Genomic DNA, 22439 nt, shown 5'->3' with positions numbered 1-22439 from the left:
GATTTAGTAAACAGAGACCTACTGTGGGGAAAACTCAATAACTGGAGATGTCCGCAGAATATTCTCGAACCCATCAAACAACTTTGCTCCAATACTTCAATCCGAGTAAGGATGTCCAGATCTGGCACAATGACACTCTAACCTGGAACGGCCTCAAGCAGGGCTGCCCTCTAGCAGCCACTCTTTTTACCCTTCTTACAGCTGATCTTGAACACAAAATTCACACACCAGACCAACCCTCCAAAACTGAATGATACATCTTTACCCTGTATAACTTATGCAGATGATATTGTTCTATTATCTCAAAATCAAAGAGGGCTACAAATAGCCCTGTCAAATCTCGAGGCATACATGGAAACAAACCAACTAAAAATTAATATTCAAAAAACAAGTTATGTCTTTAACACAACAACATTCAAACAAGAAAAACACCAAAGCGCTCTTTCTATACAAAGAAAAGCTCACACAAGTCGAGACTTTCAAATATCTTGCAATATGGGTGAACCAGTCCCCAACTGAAACTGAATGGGCCCATCTTAAAACCAAAGCCCACTCACTAGCTCGACAAGGACGTATTTTACACCACAAATATGGGAAATTCTCAGCTCGACCGATTATAACATTCTATCGCCAATAGGTGGCAGCCATACTTGCCTATGAAGGAGAAACTATGATCAATATTGACCCAAAGATCTGGCGGCAACAACTAGAAGGGATCTTTTGAAAAAGAGTACTATCCCTCCCACCGGCCGTTCCATGGCCCGGTTGAAATTCGAGCTAGCAATACAGTCACTGGAATCACTCATGTGGAAAAAAATTAGACCTCCACAGGAAGATGATCACAGAAGAAGCAAAGATACCAATAATGCATATATTCCAAAACAAAACCTCCACATCCCAAGCAACTACTTTACTTACTTGGAAAAGACATATGGAAGCAATACGAATAACATTAGAGATTCCGATAGAAATGCTCTTACAAGGACCAGGAAAGGCCAAAAGAAAAATTCCTCTTAATGACTGGATCAAGATGATTGAACAGAAACATACTGATTGTGCCACGAGTAACTCCTGCTTTGGCAAAGTCTGACTGACCACTAGACAGCAGTCCCAGTTATTAAGAGTTTTCTTGTCTTCTCTCTTCTTTCCTCTCTTTTGTTGTTTTTAGTTTTTTTACCTGCTTCTCTCTCCTCTCCTGACCCTCCACCTGAAAATGTTGATTGTATGACTGTTCCCTTGCTCCCATCCCTGATACACAGAGAGATGCATGTACTGTTGTTGTTTTCCTATGTTTAAAATCAATAAAGTCTTTGATAAAAAAAAAGATGATTGAACAGAAGTCGAAATACCAACTAAATCTGAATTGTAAATTTGACAATCGACTGATACATTTTATTCCAAAATATCTTCAAACCTTTCCAGATCGACAAGTACGAGACACCTTTTTAAGAATATGGCTCAACATACTCCCAACAAAAGAAATCGTGATGAAAAGAAAAATAATCCAGAGCGAAATGAACTGCCGATTCTGTTAAAGGAAAAATGTATCAGAAACACTACAGCACATTTTCATGGAATGTCCAGCTCTAAATGAAAAACAAACTCTATTCAGAAGTCTATACATGAACCCCTCCGAAGAACTAAGACCAGATGATAGATGGGCGAAATTCTTACTGGAAGATAACGGGACATTTTTACAATTGTAAGATTTTGGGAAACTTTGATGAAGACGGAAGAAATATGATATTTTAATAGCCGATTTTTAAGTCTGAAATAAAGGAAACGATTAGACCTTCAATATCTATGTCCATTAAATCCTGAATTTTCATTTCTTTCATCATCATGACATTAGTTTCATGGCTATCCATCGGAAGGGGCTTAATCTTTTGCACTGCTCTAACACAGGTCTGAGACAAAAGGGAACAGCATACAGGAATGCACTGGAGACCACAGCAACCTAAAATTGGGCCTAATTACTAGCAATATAGACCGCAATTTCCATCCCCAATCTTTTAACAAGTTCCATAACCATTGGGACCAGCTGGTCTACTGTCCGACGTCATAATGTACTGTTTCTCCCAAAACATGTAATCGATCAATAGCATCAAAGATATCACTGGATCTATCAGGTTTATAGGTACAGCAGGAGGAGCGCATTATTTTACAGATCCTTTTGCGGCAGTGATAATGTCCAATATTACCCTATTTTTAAGTACCACCAATCTAATAGTATTCTGCTCAGTTGTTAAATTCACAGATCTATTTGCAGTCTCATTTAGCATACTTTCTAGCACTCTACTGAGCCTACGAATGCTTCGAGTTTAGGGCAACCCATAACAATGTTAATATCCCTTTCCCAAAATCTGCTGCCACCTGGGTATCCGTATAAGTGTCCACTTCCCTTTTCCCTCTCTGTAATTGTACACGCTGATGTATATTATATGTGGATGCCACATAAACTCTAGGGAATACATTATCAAGGTAACATATGCCTGTCCAACCCTTCTTCAACCATTAATATGCATTCCCGTCCTCACAAACATAATACCAATTCCATAAGGAAGAATGTGATCAGTATAATTGGTGTAGTCAACGATCATATCAAAGAATTGCATATTATAATATTTCCTTAGTATAGCAAATGGGGGCTCTCCTACCATGGGTTACTTGAAATAAAGAATAGGTAACATTCATATAAGAGGTGTAGGACCGCCATGGGAGTTTAGACAATAATGGTGTTAACCACTATCCTTCCAGGCGGGGCACGTGCTCTATCCCAATCATTTATTAAACTGCTCTGAGACAAGAAAAGTACAGCACATAATATTGATCGGTTAACTGGAACCGCATAATAAGGTATTCCTTTCCATCTCCACTCTGCTGGACATGTGAACAAAGCCAACAGTCGGTCTTATTAATAGCCTTTTGAACTTTGTCCAAAATGCGCACACACAATTAGTCTGATAACCATATATTTCAAATGTATCCAAGGGGTGATGGGTATGGATTAAAACATGGGGGGATAGGTGGCGCTCGAGAGCCCCAAGCAAGATAGCGGCAAGGTGATGGTGCTCTAAAGAAGGCAGGGGTAATCTCGCAAAATTATACAGTCTATCCTGCACGGTTTTCATCCTAACTACCAGCAATGACAAGCCTTGGATATTGGGAATAGTCTGAGGCTTAAAGTGCTCGCTCAGCGGGATGCAAGGTCTAGAGCACAGTGACCGCTTGCTGGAGGCCGCTGCTTGCCTCATGAGAGCCGGAATTGTCAGCGTGCGAAGCAGGGGAGGAGCTAATGCATAAAGCGGCTCACCGCATAGTGTGGAACCAGTGGGCCCCTCTGGCAGAGACAACGCAGCGAAACATGGAGAACTGGACCCTGGTCTGGACACGAGATCGCAGGGTAGAATCCAGACATGCCTCCCCAGTGACGATGCTCCAGGACAACGCAGCGCTTCTATTACCGCGCTGAAAGATGGACCATGGCAGTCCCCCACCTCCGAACTTCCTGTCAAGCTCCCGCACTGCGCTGATGCAAATGACGCAGAGGCGCACACACCGCAGAGAGCTACAACTGTTAGTTGGCCCATTTCCCACGCGGCTTTTGTCAACCAACCTGCCCGTATGCCGCCTTGCCATTAGAACCGGCCAAGTTTGAGGACATCTGTGCTAGACCGGAACACTCACTGCTGGGCCTCATATAGGGGGAATATCGGACCATCAGTCGGGCAGCACTGCAACGGCTGGTGTGCGCATAGCGGGCCCCCATACAATACAATATGACAAAGGACGAGATGTTGTAATATTCTCTTTAAAGTACACAGGAGCCTCCCACACTATCTCAGCCAGTGATTTCACAAGACTTTCATTTTAGTCAATACACCGGCTGCCAATCACCCTGCACTATAACAGCTAACAGTCGGGGGGGAGGGGTAGTGAGGGGGGGGTCCCTCCACCACGAAGACCACGGAGCGCTGGCCATCCACCCTGCCCACGCATTTTCGAAAGATCTGAGTCTGCCTCAATTTCGCCACGAGCCCCCAATGAGCCTTATGCCACCTACCATCAGCCTACACGCAAGGGGTGAGGCCCACGCACAACTAAGCATCCCAGCTAACCTACAACCCTATTGAATCAATAATGCACCATGGCCAAGCAGACAGCATGGATGCACGGAAACGCTTCAGCACTCCCCTGAGACGGCTACAACCATAGCACCCAGGTGCTTAGGCAATGGCCTGGTTGCACCAACCATTTTTTCTACACGCCCAAGGGGGCATCTTAAATGCTACCTACATACCTGCAGGCACCAATACCACGGGCATCGGCTTGGGGGCTCCCGATGTGTCTCTAAGTTGCGGGATGCAGGTTTTTCGACCTCCTCAGTCTACAGCAGACATCACTTGGACCCGCAACAGACTACGGGGAATTAAGTACTTAACCACCTAGCTTCCAGCCTGCCACCAGGGTGTGGCAATAAATCTATCTGGTAGCAACATCAATACAGACAATGCTTCAAATCCGACAAACACCTCTACGCCGGTCTGCACGCCAACACATGAAAATGAATGTGCAAAATCAGCTACAAACACTTCTCACAGAAATGAGGGCATTGGGCCATAGCACCCAAGAGACTAACGTCACTGTTGTAGAGATCAAACGTGACCTCTTATCCAGACTTGCTTGAATGCACAGCAGACCATAAACAACGGATTAGGGCACTCTAGGATAACAGCGCAGTGGCGGTCACAGATCTTGACAGGCTCATAAAAGAAGTACAGCGCCTCGGCGTGAAAGTAGAGGACCACGAAAATCGTTTGCAGCGCAACAACCTTCGTCTGGTCATCCTCCCCAAAATGGTGGAGGGATCGGACCTCGAGGCTTATGCTTACCGCCTATTTCAAGACCACCTCCACATCCAAGACCCAAGATCACATGTGATTGAGAAAATCCAAAGGGCTCCCGTTCTGAAACCAGCTACAGGAGACTGCCCCTAGCCCATTACAATGAGGCTCCCAAAATTCCAACATAAGGTAGCCATTCTACGTGCCTATAGAGCAATCTGCACAATTTGTGCAGAAGGGTCGGAAGTCTGCATCTTTAATGATTATTCTGTCAAAGTATCTCGACGTAGGAAGAGATTGGCTCTGCTGTTTACGACACTACAAGGCACAAATCAAAAATACTATTTGAAATTCCCAGCGGTCTGGTGCATCGAACTGCACAAAAAATGGCACTCCTTCGATGACCCTGAGGACACCTGGAACTATTACGCCAACAAGATCTTGTCCCTGCAAACTTTCCTGTAGATACTGAGAACGAGAGACCAACCCACCAGACAGACGCCCCGCAATAGCACCAACAACATCAGCAACGACCGCGGGGTAAGTGACAACTCCCTGGCAGACACCCAAACGAACCTGATCGCAAGGACTCCTGATGTGATTGAACATGACCCACACTGCCCTTGTCCAATCGTTAGCGCCAGACATAGCTCATTGCAACTATCTACAGTGCATGAGTTTGGGTCACGCAGGAAATAAATGCACAACCTTGGTCAACATGTTTAAATTCCCAGAATGTGCTAACCTAGGTGGATAACAAAAGAACCCGCCCCCCTCCCCCGACTTCCGGAGTCGCTGGTGAATTTCACCAGCATGCCAGATGGGCGGCTGAGATTGGCATCATCTCTCCTAGCCCTCCCTGGGCATGGGCTCTTAAGAAGCAGTATTGGGATACTATTGGTTACGACCTTCAGGTTTGAGGTCATGTTTGTTTTGTCAAAGTTCTTAATTACACACACCCATATTGTCCGATCAACACTGCTCTCCCAGGTATGAATACTTCCCCCCCCCCACCCCCTTCACGTAATCCCATCGCTAACAAACCAGGACCCCACAGAAATTACTAACGGCCTCTATTGACACTAAACGTGCAGGGGCTAGGTCACCGAATCAAGACTGCGAGTTCTCAACTTCCTGCATGACACGTAGTGCGATATCACCTTGCTTCAGGAAACACATCTGGACGCACATGAATCGGGGAAATTAAACCGAGGATGCGCCGTACAAAGGTAAAAAAAGGGTCTCCATTCTTAATCACAAGCGTGTTCCATTCCATGCACTTCACACCATCTCAGATACAGATGGAAGATTTGCACTAATTTAAGGCCGGGTCCATCAACACCCCCTTACTCTTCTGAACATATATGCCCCAACCAGAGAGAGACCGACTTTTTTCACACATGTATTTGCAAAATGTGCGCATTAGATGGGGAATCTCACTAATTGGAGGTGATTGTAACACAATCCTAGCTGTGGCACTGGACCATCAGGGCACACTCCTATCGCAACCTCCGACCCCACGCAAACGCACAACTCTGCTAACCCTTGTGTCCGAATTAGGACTCAGATATATGGCAAACACTCCATCCACAACGCCACGATTATACCTTCTACTCGAACTGCCACAAAGCTTAGACCAGACTAGACTACTGGGTAGCCCAGACGAAAGCCCCATAACCGATGAAACAATGTACGATATTCCCCATGATTGTTTCGGACCATGCACCAGTACTTCTGCACATTGAACTACCTGGAGTCACACCCGACAGGCCACCATGGCATCTAAATTTAAGAGCACTGACATACCCAGATTTTCTCTAACGTTTTATTGAAGACACTGACTTGTTCTGGCAAACCAACCTGACTCGACACTATTCCCCCATCACTTGCTGGGATGCAGACAAAGCCTTGGGGCAGTGCATTTCACGCTGGCCCCATAAACTAAAGAGCTGGAAGGAACGTGAAAATATCATCATTGCAGACATTACACTCACAGAAACCCAGCATAAATTCCCTCACACACAAATGCCTACATGATTTGGCCCTTACTTTGCTCAGCGGGTTACCATGCCCACCTCTGCAAGGCCATCCAGACTTGCCTATACCAACACGATCACCAAACCCATAATACGCAGAGTACGCGCAGGCGGCTCCAGCCTCCCTGCTATTGCAGCTACCCATTGGAATGCCCTACCATCGCACATAAGGGGAATTGACTCCCATTTAGCGTTCCGCAAAGCTATCAAAACAGCGCTATTTGTCTGAACTGCTACTTGCCAATATGCTGTAACTAAGTAACTACTGCCTCCTATGCAATCTTGTTTATGTACACCTTCTTGTAACGAGCACCTCAATGCCTTTGGGCTGTAGCGCGCTATACAAATGTAAACATTTTTAAACATTTTAAAAAAAACACATTGATCCGGTATACCGACATATATGCCCAATTTAGCAAACTAATAGCCAAGGTCAAACAAATCTCTACCCAACAGGTGCAGAAATGTTTCAAATGCTGGTCGCAGGCCTATCAAGATGCTGACAGACCCCTCCATCAGATGGAGCTCGCCCTTCGCACCAGACTAACCTCCCAACATATAACCAGCATCCCGGACCAAATCGGGAACCTACTAACTAACGAAAGAGACATCAATAGACACTTTGCAGAATATTATGCCAAACCTTATGCCAAGCCGAGCCCAATTGCTCCCGACTATATAGATACTTTCCTCAACACTCTACATCTAAAGACAGTGGGCCTCATTACGAGTCTGGCAGTAACCGAGCCGGAAAAACTGGCAGGTTACCGCCAGACTCGTATTACCATTCCGCCTCCGTGATTACCGGAATTACCGGGACATTACGACCCTGGTGACCCAGGAATTCCAGAGGCGGAATTGTGTAAGTCCTCATTCCCATGGAGCCCCATAGGACTCCATGGGGATGGGGACCATGGAAACACTGGTTCCGTCTAAGACCGAGCCGGTGTTTCCATGTCCGCCTGCATGCGGGTGGTGTTAAACCCGCCAGGTCAATCCTGGCGGGAGTGACACCTCCCGTCTGCAGGACTCTTAATCAGCCGGTCCGGAAAGAATGGTGGTGGCGGTTTTACCACCACCATTCTTTCCGGACCAGCAGGGTCGTAATGAGGCCCAATCACTGATTCGCAAAAAATCAGAACTCGGTACACCAATCTTAGCAGATGAAGTTACCCAAACCATTTCATCATTGACAGCGGGAAAGGCATCAGGGCCAGATGGCATCAGAACTCGGTACACCAATCTTAGCAGATGAAGTTACCCAAGCCATTTCATCATTGACAGCGGGAAAGGCATCAGGGCCAGATGGCAAACCCATTGATTCATATAAATCGATGATAGACAGCCGTGCCCCGCTGCTCGAAACAGTATTTGCTGAGGCACTGACTCTCGGTCACCTGCTAAGGTCCATGATGGCGGTCAATATAATTGTCTTCAACCCAGAAGATTGCGGATCATATCGACCGATCTCGCTAAACAACGCTAATGCCAAAATACTGGCTAAATGCCTTGCACGCAGAATCAAGAAAACTCTCCCACAACTTATCCACAGCGATCAAACAGGCTTTATCATTGGTTGTCACTCTGCAGAAAATGTTAGGCAGCGCTACATGGACTCGCCGGACGGGAAGACCGAGGGGAAATAATACTGATGGTCGATGCTGAAAAAGCGTTCGACAAAGTTCGATGGGACTTTGTTTGGGGCACTCTCAGCTTACAGATTCCGACCAACTCTTCGGGGGCTCATGCGATTATTGTACACAAATCCCCAAGCCCCAGTGACCACTAACAGAACTGCCTTGAACTTGTTTAATCTATATTCAGGCACCAGACAAGGTTGCCATCTGTGCCCCCTTTTATACGCGCTATCCATATACGCGCTATCCATTGAGCCGCTAGCGGAGAAACTACGCACTGACCCACAATGGAACCGTGTGATGAGAGGGGCCGAAGAACAGCGAATATCCCTGTACACCGACAACCTTCTGGTTTATATTAACAACCGTGCTGTCTCGCTCCCACACCTGCATCAACTGCTTGCTTCACGAATATGGACCCATGACAGGGTACAAGGTAAACTGGACGAAATCGAGGTTCTACTTCTCAGACCCGACATACCATGGGAACCAGGTGGGGTAGCTCCCTTTCGCCCCCAGCTGCATTCCATCAAATATCTGGGGATCCAAGTAGCCCCATCCATCCAGGAAATTGCAGACCTAAATTACCCACCTACCATAACAAAGATCTAATCAGATGGAATACACTCTATCATCGGCAGGCCGCATCAATGCATTTAAAATGAACTCCCTACCAAAACTCGTATACCTAGCAATGATGCTTCCTAATGCCCCAACGCAGCAAATGTACAAAGAGTTAGATACACAATTGGCAAATTCATTTGGAGAGGCCAAAAGGCAAGGATCCGGCTCGAAATTCTACAGGCCTCCCAAAATGAGGGTCGACTGGCAGTACCAGCCTGGCGGACTTACTATCAGTCAGCGGCAGATACATCTAGTTGGAAATCGATGGAACTCTTCCCTGATAGCACCTTATACCCTGGCCGAAATCCTTGCCATCCCACCTAATAAACTACCTAAACGCATTAAATTGCACCCATTGATAGGCCCGTCGCTACCACAATGGCATAGAATGAGACAACTGTGGCCCCAGCCTGATTAGCATACGAGCAATCCTCTCGATCGGCCTAGACCAGCCTTTACGTAAAAACCAAGATACCTACTGACTAGAGATTAGAGTGCTAGACCTATAAGACGGGGACAAACTGATGGGGTTCCAAGAAGCTAGCCAAATACTTTGACTACAACACATGGAGTGGATACACTACCATACTATACGAGAGGTGATTACATCCACACAACCAGCCAACATTTGCAGAATATCCCATCTGTGGGGGAACTGGAAATAGAACAAAACCCAACAAAGTTTCAGAGAATATGCTCATTCTACACAACCTGCATCCCGAACAACATCATACGCAACATAATTCTCGCAGCACAATGGTCCAACAACTTAAATATTTCCATAGATGTGGGCGATGTATACAAGTATTTCGAAAACATGGCAGCAACATCACACAATATCTGCAACAGAGAAATACAATATAAATTGATTCAGAGGTTGTATTGTACACCTAGTAAACTATACCGTATTGGTCTTACTCGGTCACTGGCGTGCTGGCGACATTGTAAAGAGATGGGTACAATGGGCCATCTTATTGACATGCCCAATGATTAAGACATATTGGGAATGGGTTCACAAGTTGATCTCACATATTCCAAATATAACGATAGATTTGGCCCCTGGACCAATCGTTTGGCACTGATTATGCGGACTGGCACACAGATCAAATTATAAGAAGACTGGCACACACACTCCTTTTCTCAGCACGCAAGCTCTTAATCATGCACTGAAAAACAGTCATTAATGTTGATTAACAAGATATGCTTACTTGAATGCTCCGTCCTGAGACGTCGAGGCAGGCCTTAACAAGCAGACCACTTTAGGGATATATTGGGCCCATACATCGAATAAGCAGGAATCACAACCAGAGCCTCCCTCGTCATACAGGGCTTGCAGCAGAGCCTGTCACCAGGGTGTTAGTACAACTTCAAAAGTACTGTACATAAGAGATCCCCCATCAATAGACACATGTACTGGGGTAAAGAAATTATACAGTGTACTGGATGGCTCCTAATTGAGCATAATTAGCCAAACATTTCTACAATGTGTGTGTATTATTAACACTGTTATAATAATTGTCACTATGTTGGTTAGGGGTGGGAGGAGGGTGTATTACTGTTAAATGTGTTAGGGTGAGGGGAGGGGAGGGTAGGGATTAGGTCAAGGCATTGTTACCCGACGTCGTTATCAGGCAGACCGGTCATGTAAACTGTTCATTACATGCTTTGCAAATACTTAATAAAAATAATTTTTAAAGAAAAACATGGGGGGTGGAGGGGTAAAAGGGATCTTAGTAGTGGCTTCATTATCATCGGGAAGAAGTATCTTTAAAAAGATGCACAGAATCATGCTCCAGATGCCAAAAGATTACAGAAAGCCCCATCACCAAGACCGTACAAAATGTTAGTATTACTAATTGATCTTCTTTTGTCCACAGTTTTTGTGACCGAGAATGTACAGTCATTCTATTGTCTTTTATTCGAACTTGATCACCGAGAGGATGCAGTGCCATAATGCAGGTTTCTTCAGTCCTTAGATACCCTGTTACTTCCTGGTGTGCACAGGGATCATGACACGTTGGTAATGCAGGTTTTTTCAGTCCTTTGATACCCTGTTACCTCGTGGTGTGCACAGGGATCAAGACCTTTTTGTTTCCTGTGGGTGCAGGGCTGACCTCAATACCAGGTCTGCATTTGTAGGTTTCTGGTGGGTACTTTCCCACCCCCATAGATACAATCCTATTCTTTCCTGGGTCTGAAATGACATGCTCTTCGAACAAAGTGGGTGTCTGTATTGAAGACTTTATATTGGGACTTGACAGACTCGCAGGGGTGCAAAAATCTGTCGTTTCAGGCAGAGGAGGATGATCCCCATCAGAAGGTGAGGGTGTTTATTTTTATTTTTTTATTTATTTTAATTCTTGTTACGCGCCACATGGCCATGGGCCTCAGGGCGCACAAAAAATAGATACAAGACACACAACTTGACCAGCGAAATGAGAAGGGAGCAGTAGAGGGTTACTCCACATTGAAAAGGTGAGTCTTTATGGCTTGCTTAAACAGGAGATGGCTTTGAATCGGTCGTATCCCAGCTGGTAGGGCGTTCCAGAGGAGAGGGCCCTGAACATCAAGAGTGGTGCCCCCAAATTTAGCTGTCTTAAATCTAGGGGAGCAAGAAGAGTAGCAGTGGAAGAGGGAAGGTTTCTTCCATTGGACCTGATGCTAATGCGTCCAGACAGATAGGAGGGATTACTGAAGGACAAGCACTTGTGTGTTGTCATTCACACTTTATATGTTATACAATGTTTTATGGAAACCAATTTAGCTTCTTTCTGAAGGTGGAGATATGAGTGTGACGAGATTGATTGAAAATGGGGCACACAACATTGTTCTGAGCCACCTGTAAGATTGAATATTGGCGACAGTAGACTATTGCAATAGTCAAGTCTGGAATTTATTAATGCTGTGGACAAGAGAGCACAGTCTTCGGCTGTAATAAAAGGGCGAATATAGCTGATTCGTTAGTTATCAGTCCACAACTAGACCTGATGTTAGAGACATGAGACATCATAGCTCCTCATCGAGAAGAACTCCCAAGGTTTTGACTTTCCTCTGGACAGTGATGGTATTGTCCGCAATAAGGAAGTTGGCATAGTCAGAATCAAGTTTGTTCCGGGTGTTTTTAGAGGGTAAGGCAACCAATTTGATATGGGCATCGAGGATCCAATGTTTTTTTACCTCTACTCAAACAGCAGTCTGGGTGGCTAACAGCACCTGATATGGTCCTAACCAGTGTGGTTCCAGTGCAGTGCTTCTTTGAACGTTTTTAGTCATTATCAGATCGCCGGGTTTCCACCCAATGTCCCTCTCGCAGATTTTTGTCCAGTACGCTATTCTTCACCTGCTGGTGGATAGGATGCAATTGTGCAGTCAATTATTTACAACAATCAACAAGCAGTGGTGCGCAGTTTCCTTCAATGCTTGTGGGCTAGGAGCACCCCAAACATTAGCTGGTCTACGCTTAACTATTTTATATGGGGATAACCCTGATTTGAATGCTACTGTAGTCCTCATAAAACGCAATGCTAAAGCTAGAGCATCTGCCCACTTAAATCCTGTGTGTGCACAACCTTTAGCTATTTTATTTTTAAAAATGATGTTGTATGGCTCACTTAAACCTGCACTTTGTGGGTGATTAGCCGTGTGAAATTTCCTTTTGATCTGCAGTCCATTACACACGTTTTGTATTACTTCGGCAATAAAGTGGCGGCCATTATCAGACCAGATTACCCTGGGTAATCCAAATCTGGGGATTCTTTCAACATGACTTTCGCAGTGCAGATGGCTGTATTTTCTTTCAAGGGGGAGGCCTCTACCCATTTTCTCAAGGCACAGATCACTACTAGCACATATTTCAGATTATTACATCTTTCTAATTCAATAAAGTCAAAATGTAAAACTTCACATGGGAAGGTAGGAGGATAAAAATTTACTGCGGAGACTGTACTCCCTCGAGCTACATTATGCTGTAAACATATCATAATGTGATCTCTCCTCTGCGTTTGACATGGTTAACCACAATATCCTGGTCTCATGGCTATGTGACACCTTGGGAATCACAGATCAGGTTCTGGCCTGGTTAACCTCTTTTTTTCTCCGATCGCCCATCCCAGGTCGAACTTGGTGCCTTTCTCTCAACTATCACCCTCTCAACCTGCAGCGTTCCCCAGTGTTCTAACCTATCGAGCTGGTTCTTCAGCGTCTACAGTGTCTACATGGCTGCCCTGGCACATGCGATGGCCACTTTCACCTCTAATTTCCAGTGTTATGCTGATGACATGCAGCTATCCTTCAGACTACCCTCAGCCGCCTCCTCCTCCTCCTCAGTCATACTTGTCTGTCCGCTATTCAGTCATGGTGTGCTGCACTTTGTCTCAATGCCAGTAAAACTGAGATTGTCTGCATTGGGACACCTGCTCCCGCATCCCCCTCCTCTCACTCTGGCCAGCCTCCCTGGGCTCTGCGCCTACCCCCACCTGTGAGGCCAAAAACCTTGGTCATCTTCCACTCAATCTCTCCTTCTCCTCTCACATATCAACTACACCTCCTTAGAGGTGCTCTACCATTTCTCACTTTCCCTCAGCACTCACTGTCCCCAGAGCCAGCCTCTTCCTCAACCTCCCTGCCTCTGTCCTGCGTCCTCTGTAACTCTTCCAGAACAGAACCGCAAGACTTATCCTTGGCCTCAAGCCCAGGGACAGCATCTCTCTGGCGCTGACATCCATTCAATGGCTCCCTGTGGCTGCAAGGATCAAATTCAAGACCTTCTGCATTGTCCACAAGTCTTTCTGGGGACGGGGACCTACCTAACTTCAACATTGCCTTCCTAAATACTGTCCGTTTCGAGCCCTGCGCTCTTCTAGCTCCAAGCTTCTGCGAGTGAGCCGGTTCTCCAAGCAGAGATTTGGCGGAAGATCCCTTTCCTCAGCAGGTGCCTCCCTCTGGAACGGCCTCCCTGCCACCCTCCGTCTTGAGCCTAAAATTCTCAAGTTCCAGAAACTCCTCAAGACCTTCCTCTTCTCCTCTTCCTTCTCTCTTACCCTAGCATGCTAACCTAACTCTCTTCTCTTCCTTCTCTCCCTCCTTTAACACAGCTTATTGACTGGCCGCCTGGTGTACCTCCGAGTTTCACAGGTCCCAGGCACCCCTGCCAGTCCTTCAGCACTTGCAGCGAAGCCCTACACCCCACAACACTTGTAATAAAATCTTGAGAGCTTCTCTCTCTGCACTTCACCAGTCTCTACTGACTGGGTGCACTTGGTCCCCTGACCTTCCCTTGCCCTCCTGCACCTTCCCTTGCCCTCCTGCACTTGCACAATCTATTTTACAGCCCTGCCTGAAGATCGTTCTGTCTGTTCTCCCTCGTCTTCACCCCTTAATGTACACTTGAAAAAAACTGCGGATTCGTTGACAGGTCTATTTGCTGTATCTAAACTGTTAAATGTATACTATACACTTAATCTGCATGTGCAGACTGTTATCGTCTCAGAAATTCAAGGGATCTGAGCGACTGTTGTTTTTCCCCTTGTTCCTTCCCTCCTTGAGCGCTTTGAAACACTTGCCTGTGTATAGGCACCATATAAATAAACATTATCATAGCATAACCTTTTTAACCACATTCTCAGCTGTTGTAGCGGTCAATAAATTACACCAAACATTCTCCAATTATTTGCAAATAGTGTTAGCGTGTATGTGGGCAGGTCCATACGCACAACCAAAGGTACAAAGGCAATAGGTAACATTCATTGTTTTTTAGACCACGACTCAACACCCCTCTTCATTCTGTATAGAAAGGCTATCTTCCCACCCCCTCATTTCCTCATCATTGGCCATTGCTTGTATCTCCTTGACGCTGACAGAGGTTTCCTCCATGTATCCTGAATCCTGGGCCCCTCTAATATTCTCAACATTTTACATCCCTGAGCCACAATCTAATGCTGTTTTGTTTGGCTATGGAGTCAGTAAAATCATTCCCTTTGTGAATTTCAGTCACTATCACATTTACTTATGGCTAGTTTCTTTGTTAGCGTTAGAGATGTCAATCAATGCTGTATCTTGGTTCTATGTGAGGTCACAATTCCCCTTTCTGCCCATAGTTTCCCAAAATGATGTGCTACTCAAAAAACATACTGACTGAGTGAAAATATTTACAGACAGTTTTTCTGATAATTTGCAAGCACGGGTCAAAGCTATGATTTTTGCTGCCTGTGCTGAATTAAAAGGCATTTGTTTGGTTTCAACTATAGTTTATTAATGTAGTAACTGCATACGCTGCGGTTGTAGTTGCATCAGGCATTTTAAAACATGACCCATCACAACAGAATTGTCCCTCCGCTTCCGAAAGGGGAGGATCCTGCAAATCTTTTCGGCCCTTGGTGTCTTATTCAGTTGCGAAGAGACAAATCATGGTTGGCTGCCTCATTTTCCCCAATAGCCTGATTCGGTATGGGTAGTAGCTCAGCAGAGTTGCGTGTATTGCTGCGCTTAACCTTAAGTGTGCTGAGAACAATATCAATTCATATCTGGTAAGTCTGGCTGTGGTCGTGTATTGGGTCTGAGTCCTATTTAAAAGGGCATTGACTGAGTGAGGTACAATCATGGTTAAAGAATTACCTAAAACCATACCTTTTATTGTTTTACTGATGAAGCTGCAGCTGCTACTGCGTGCAAACATTTAGGAAAAGTCCTTGCAACAGGGTCTAACATGGAGGAAATCTAGCTGCACAGTCTATTCCTCTGTGTTCCTGGGTCAATACAGCCAAAGCACATCCATTAACTTCATGCACAAACAAAACACATTCTTTATTATAATCAAAAGTCCCGAAAATGGGAGCAGAACAAGGCACTGTGCGCAACAAAACAAATGCCTCTTGATGTTCATCAGTCCATGTCACACTTGTGTACAAGCGTGATATAAATAAAACATCAATTCAATTCACCGGATCCTGTATATATTTAGTCGTGCGTTGTATCAAGGGTTTAACAATAAGCAAATAATTGGGTATTTGTTGTCTAAAATAACAGGCAGCGCCTGTAAGCGCTCTAACTTGTTTGTGTTTTTGACTGTGGCATTTGAGAAATGTAATGGTATACTAATAAATGCATTTTTGAAGTTGATCACTGAGAAATATTCTGCACATGGTGGTATAATGTTAAGAATGGGGGTTATGTCTGGAACTATTGGAAATTGAGGTACTACAATCTTGTTGATCGCTCTTCAATTATGAAATATGGTAGGCTTGTGTCCCCTTTCTTATAAACTGGTACAATTGGACTATCACATACACTCCCCGTTATTTCTTCTACGATCCCTTGTCTTACTAGGTCGGAGACAATTATTTCAAGTGCTGAATAACCTTCAGGGGATACTTTGTACCGGGTAATAGGCAAATAAACTGCTCCCTGACGTATTTCTATTTTCACTCGGGCAATATCCATAAGGCCATTGTCATTATCTGATACTGCCCATAAGGCATCAGGCATGTTGTCAAACTCTGGTGGCAGAGGTTTTGCTAAAAGCTGATTTATTTTCAAAGGGCATACTCTAACATGTTCTCCATCAGACGTAAAATAAATAGCGCACAATTTCTTCAAATTCAAACCCAAGACATTTTCTCCACACTGTGTAGTCAATAAGACCGGTATCTCGCTAGCTGCTGGTCCTAAGAGAACAGGCACTGGAACTGATACTTTGCTAGCTATTGGTGTTTGTTAGGGAGATTTCTCACACAAGTGCTAAAATCCCATTTACAATTTGAATGTGTCAAGTACCTGGAATGCAGGTTGTGGGCCTTAGAGCCCTCTAGCTCTTTTGCTATATTTTGGGGCTTTGAACTTTTTATTTTCTATGTGTTTTACTTTTGTGTCCTTTGGTTATGGAGTTTTAAAAGAACTCCAAGGCATCATCTTTTTCTGTGTGTGTCACAGCACCTTCAGGGAAGTGGCACAGGGGTATCTTTTAGACTCCCCAAGGTTTAAATACCTTCTCTGGGACTGACTACTGTCTCCCAGAGCATGTAAAGTTAAATTGACTTTACTAGTCTCTTTAAATGTACTGACGCAGCACACCCTATCTTACTATAGAGTGCTGGAAGGGTTGCCTAGCTTCCCCTGAGTCAAAACACTAATGTAACAGTAAAATGTTACCCTTTCCTACTTTAAATGGCTGGTGGCAGTGGTTTAGATCAAACTACCATGATTTTTCCCTACCGCTAACAACGGTAGCTAAAAATTGGGTCAGCCATGTTTTTCAATATGGCGCCCAAGTCCTATCTGTAAAAACAGACTCCGGTCATCTTTTTTCACCATTTCTTTTAGGAAAGGTCCTACTTGTGTTTGTCTCTGCGCGCCAAACCAGGTTTGGTCCCTTTGTTCGTTGGCCTTTGGCGGGCTTCAGTGCTGAAGCCCTCCTGTGGCGCCTGAGTGTCTGGGGTGGACAGGATGTGAGAGAGGTTCCCGAAACTCCCTGTGCTTAGTCACCTAGGAGACCTGAATGCACTCTGGCGTGATTGGCCGGCTGGCTCTCCAGCAAAGACAGCCACCCTGCTGTGTGAGTGACAGCCAGGCTGGAATGAATGGGGAAAACCTTTTTAAAAGCAGGTCTCTGGGACTTGGAAAGCTGAGTCGACCACTGGAACGAAAGAACCGAAGAGGAGAGGAAGGAAGAGGACTGCTGCAACTCCTGGACGACCAGTGAAGCCCTGCTGCAGGTCCGAATTGCCAGAAACTCCCGACGACAGAGAAGCCCTTCAAGGTTAACTTCTTCCCTTGAGTTTGGTGGGAACAACCAACTCCCAAGCCACATGGACACCGTCCTATTCTGGTCGAATTTTCATCAGAGTGCTGTTGAAAACCGGATAGCCAGAGGGAAGGAAACCAGCTCGTGGACTTTAAAGCACTTGCATCTTAAACAGACGTCTAGCTACAGCTTTGGCCTCTTCTGTGGGCAGTGCAGGAACCTCCGGACGTCGTCCTTGTCCCCACGACTGAAGCTCAGGAACAGTGAGATCTGCTTGAACTACCAGGAACAACTGCCTCCGCTACAGATTTCTTCATTGTCAAGGTACTGTGAAAACGCAATCCGGAAATCTTTTCGGCCATCGAGAAAGTGCGTGAAACTTTCCTCAACCACGAAGGCTTGTCCTTCCCTTAACATTTGTCAAACTTTTCGCCTAGCCAAATCCTTTGAAAATCTGTGGCAAAGACTTAATCGTTGCTTACCAGAACTGTGCTATCCTATACAAAAGACTCTGAACCACTGACTTTGGCCCAGGCCTGTTGAGAAGAATTGCTGGTTGTATTTAACTGAAACCCTTTGCCCTGCTTATTGATGTATTTGGGCTGTCTAGTCTTCTAACCTTGTCTTTTTCCTCCTTTATTAAGTATCTGAAGTGCCATTTTGCTCACACTTCATTTTTTAGCTAAACTTGTTCAGTTACTTACCGGTTGGATTTTTGTGGTGTAGTAGTGTGTGATATTGAGCCGCTTGTGCTAGTGTAAGGTTTTAGAACTGACTGAGTAAATAAATGTATATTCTTTTACCAAGAAACCTTGAGTAAGTGTTTACTTGAATCACTGTATTGGTTGGTCCTTTGTGTAACTTGTTCTACTGCTCACTTAAACTCTTGAGATAAGTCTGGCTGCTCAGCCATCACTACCACTTTACTGTGTAGTACAGGCTTGTACCAAAGGTGAAATTGTGCTTACACTTGTAGTCCTAATTGCCCGTAGTGTACCCAAGGGTACTGCAGGTGATTCTGCCTAACAGTGATCCAGCAAACCCTACTTAAATATTGGTATGCCCACTCAAAGGCATATCTGGACCATAGCATGATGTATAGAGCTCTTTCCGCCCCTGTGTCTACTAAAAATCGATGTACCTGTCTCCCAAATCTCATGTGAACATAGGGTCCTGCTTGATCCACAGGAATGGGGACCGGTTCCATTTTCATTTGAGGGCTGTCCTATTCTTAGAAATCCCAAGAGAAATCCTCGGTGTTGTATTAATTAATGACAAAAGGATCGTTTGGATTGTCAAAAAAGTTGGTGCTAATAGGGACTGTAGTAGTTGCAGCAGGGCTAGCCACAGGCCGAGGTAGTAACCATCCACCCCTACCTGCCCCCCTGACCTCCTCTTCCCCTTCTCTGAAACATTCCGCTTCCCCTGTTCAACAAGGCTGGGCACTACGCCCCCCATTGGCCCTCCTGTTTGCAATATGCTCACTGATTAGGCACTGGCAGTGACAATGATACTAACTGACCAACACCCCTCCCTCTTGGCTCAATAAATGGACCTCCCCTAGTTCCCTGTTATACTTGCTGTATTAAGACTCTTATCTTAAGATCCACTCGATTCTTCTCTGCTTTTTTTCTTTTTTCACATTCACTCTATTTTTGTAATATTGAGCCATATGCAGAATATCTGACTGTGTTTTAGTCTGCTCTGATTGCATTATAAGAATGCTAATTTCTGGTAATAATTTCCGGATTCATTTATCTGCAAATAGCTGTTTCCCTGCGTCGTAGTCATTTCATGTCCTGAAAAATCAATAAATACTTGCTCAAACTTATTGAAGTACTTTGTTACCCCTTAAGTTTTATTCTGGACACATGCGGCAAGCTTGTCCCAATTAATTTTTTTTCTCTGGTAGCACCCTCTTAAGTTGTGCAACTATCATGGTGGGCATGTTGAGCACTGCAGTAGCGGGCCTGTCGCCAGCTGTCCTATGAGCATCAAGTTGAAAAAGCATTTGCCATGACCCCACCCCCCAAAGTTGCAGTGTAAGATATATTTCTGATTGGTGTCCAAATATCTGATGGCAAGAAATAGGGTTTCCAGATGCCTACTAGTAAATTTATTCAAAATGGCCTCTAATTCTTTATAAAAACCGGTAGGGTTTTTTCTAATGTCAGGGATTTTCTGTTTCAACTCATTTAATTCTTGCCTGGAAAAGGGCACGTTAACAAATTGAGCTTCATGTTTAGCAGGTTGCATAATTGTTTTCCCTTGATTATCAAGGACAGGGTTTCCTTGAGCATCAAGGGTGGCATGCTGTGGTATATAAGCGGGCGGCACCTCCTGCATTAACTATGTGGTTTTCATAATTTTAAAAGTGCCATTAAATGTATAAGTTACTCTGCGATACTCATCATGGATGCATTATCTATTTGTTTAAGATGTTGCAACTCTGCAGAATTTTTTATCTCGCCGTCCTCATTTTGCTGCGTAATTATATCCAACATTACTTTCATGGTATGCATCTACATCTGAGTAGCATATTGACAAAGGGTACTGCAAATAACTGAGAGGTGTGAGAACAGTACGTGTAATAAATTGTAATTCCTCATCTGAAATGCGAGGCTCTTTACATACTATGGTATCAGAGGGCCGTTGGACATATTCAGAAGTACTGGCTTCAATCCAATTCCAATTGAGCTTTCTCTTGTCCTTTCATTTCACTAAATATCTCCCAAAGTCTTTTAACATGTGTAAAAGCAACCTTCTTCGTACGACAAGAGAAGGCAGCTAAGTTTATATCTTGCAATTCCCTAGGAACTACCTAAGGCAATTTTTGTTTCCACTGGATCCAGATCTCATCACCCAAACATTCTAACAGAATCAGTCGCTCAGGGACTTGGGTTTCAAGTACTTCATCTACTGCATTCTGTCTGACTCTGTTCTATTCGAGCCGAATAGCCTGCTTCCAAATAGTTTCTTCAAATGGGAAGGCATTAAGGCGGCCTGTATATTCCTAATAATAGGTTGTAATTTCCGGGCCTTTTCTTTAGTTAATGGGCCATGCATATATATTCACTCGGAGGGTCTATGATGGCATCTGATCTATCATATTCGTCTAACGAAAGGGAAGGATTTTGGGGAATAGTGGGAGGGAATTTGAGGCCTGGGGGCCCCATGGCCTCTGTGTTTGGCCATACGGGGGAGGAGGTGCAGAGGGGAGAAGATGCTGGCGAGGGTTAAGAATTAGTTCTATCATGGGATCTTGGGTAGTAGTAGGTATAACGGGGTAAATGCCTGTTATTTGAAACAGACAATCTCTGTCTGTCTCTATTATTTTGTTGGTGTTTCTGCTGATCAGGAACTCAAACTTTATCTGCCTGTGACATGTCTTCGAGCAAATTTCTGTTCACGTTTGATTTTCTGCGTGGCTTCCTTGCGCCAATCACAGATAACCTCAAAGGCGGAGAGTTGAGCCTTATTCTTTAATACAGATTCTAGATGCTGAATTATGGATGCATCAAAAGAGCCATTTCCTGGCCATCGCAAACTAGGCGTGTCTCTAGTCTGTGCCATGAACTGTTGAATACTATTGCCCCTAACCCGTATTTGACATACATTTCGTATGCTGGGGAACTTTCTGGGTATGCAGGCTGAACAAACTCTAAGTCATTCGCAAAGCGAATGCAACAAAATCCAGTCCAACATTTACGAAGCTTACTGGGACCAGCAATCATAAAAACTTTGATTTTTCCTGGTAAGGAAGAGATTTGCAAATATCTTCAGTTTAACCCAACCAATCAAGTCTTACCTGCCAAAAAGCTATTCTTACTCACAAATTACTGTCTCAGTTGCCCTGGGAAAAATATTGCGTGCAGTCCTCCGATGGGCTCTAGCCAGGAGAGGGCATATATGGAGAGGAGACCGCTGATGGAGGCTAGTGTCAGCTGCTGCAATTAAATCTCTGATAGCAGGAATCCCTGAAACCAAGCGGTCCAATCGGCTATTTCCTCGCCGTTACTTCTAGTAATCAAGGTGCCCTTGTCCTCGGTGGGGCCCCAGTTGGGTGCCATTTGAGACTTCTAAGCGCTATAATTCAAACAAAATATTAGAGCATCTGAGACAGAGTTTCAAGATTGCAAGTCAAATTTTAATATGCACATAATACACTCAAGCAGACTTCAGGTTCAACCATGACCAGTATTACACGGGGAGTGGAGAAGTGAAGTACCTGAAGGGTTCACTGTGTCGCTCTTTATACAAACTGAGCCTGCATCAACATAGTTAATTTGTTATTCATTTGTAGCAGATAAAACAAATCTGTTTAAACCACACACCCAGCAATTCACCCAGCCTTTATCTAATCTCAGTGGGTAAACCAAACTGCATTCAGCAGATGTTCTTGCTATGTCACTCTTTACTCTTCTTTATTTTGCTTATGGAACAATCGTGTACTTCGTTCACGGTCAGTGACTTATGTTTGAGGTTCTTAAACATAAACCCGCCTGCCCTTCGTTCCAACAATGGTAATCCTATTTGAGCAACCTTTCATGCATTTGGTAGC

The 22439-nt window shown here is 44.6% G+C and overlaps 1 protein-coding gene across 4 annotated transcripts in view; it reads left to right on the top strand.

Annotated features, from left to right (window-relative positions):
- Positions 1-22439, top strand: part of PPARA (peroxisome proliferator activated receptor alpha) — a 491326-nt gene that overhangs the window by 459931 nt on the left and 8956 nt on the right. Inside the window, exon 8 of one of the 4 annotated variants that reach the window (XM_069628183.1) lies at positions 1423-1798. The exons of the other annotated variants lie outside the window; for them this stretch is intronic. Coding sequence (XP_069484284.1) covers positions 1423-1535 — 113 coding nt within the window. The 3' untranslated portion in view covers positions 1536-1798. Of the gene's footprint in view, positions 1-1422; positions 1799-22439 lie in introns of those variants that run through there. 4 annotated transcript variants of the gene reach the window in all.

The sequence above is a fragment of the Ambystoma mexicanum genome, chromosome 12 (assembly GCF_040938575.1).
Source record: "Ambystoma mexicanum isolate Mex_15411 chromosome 12, UKY_AmexF1_1, whole genome shotgun sequence".
NCBI lineage: Eukaryota > Metazoa > Chordata > Amphibia > Caudata > Ambystomatidae > Ambystoma > Ambystoma mexicanum.
Note: the sequence above shows the minus strand (reverse complement) of the source record. Positions and strands in the feature narration are given on the sequence as shown.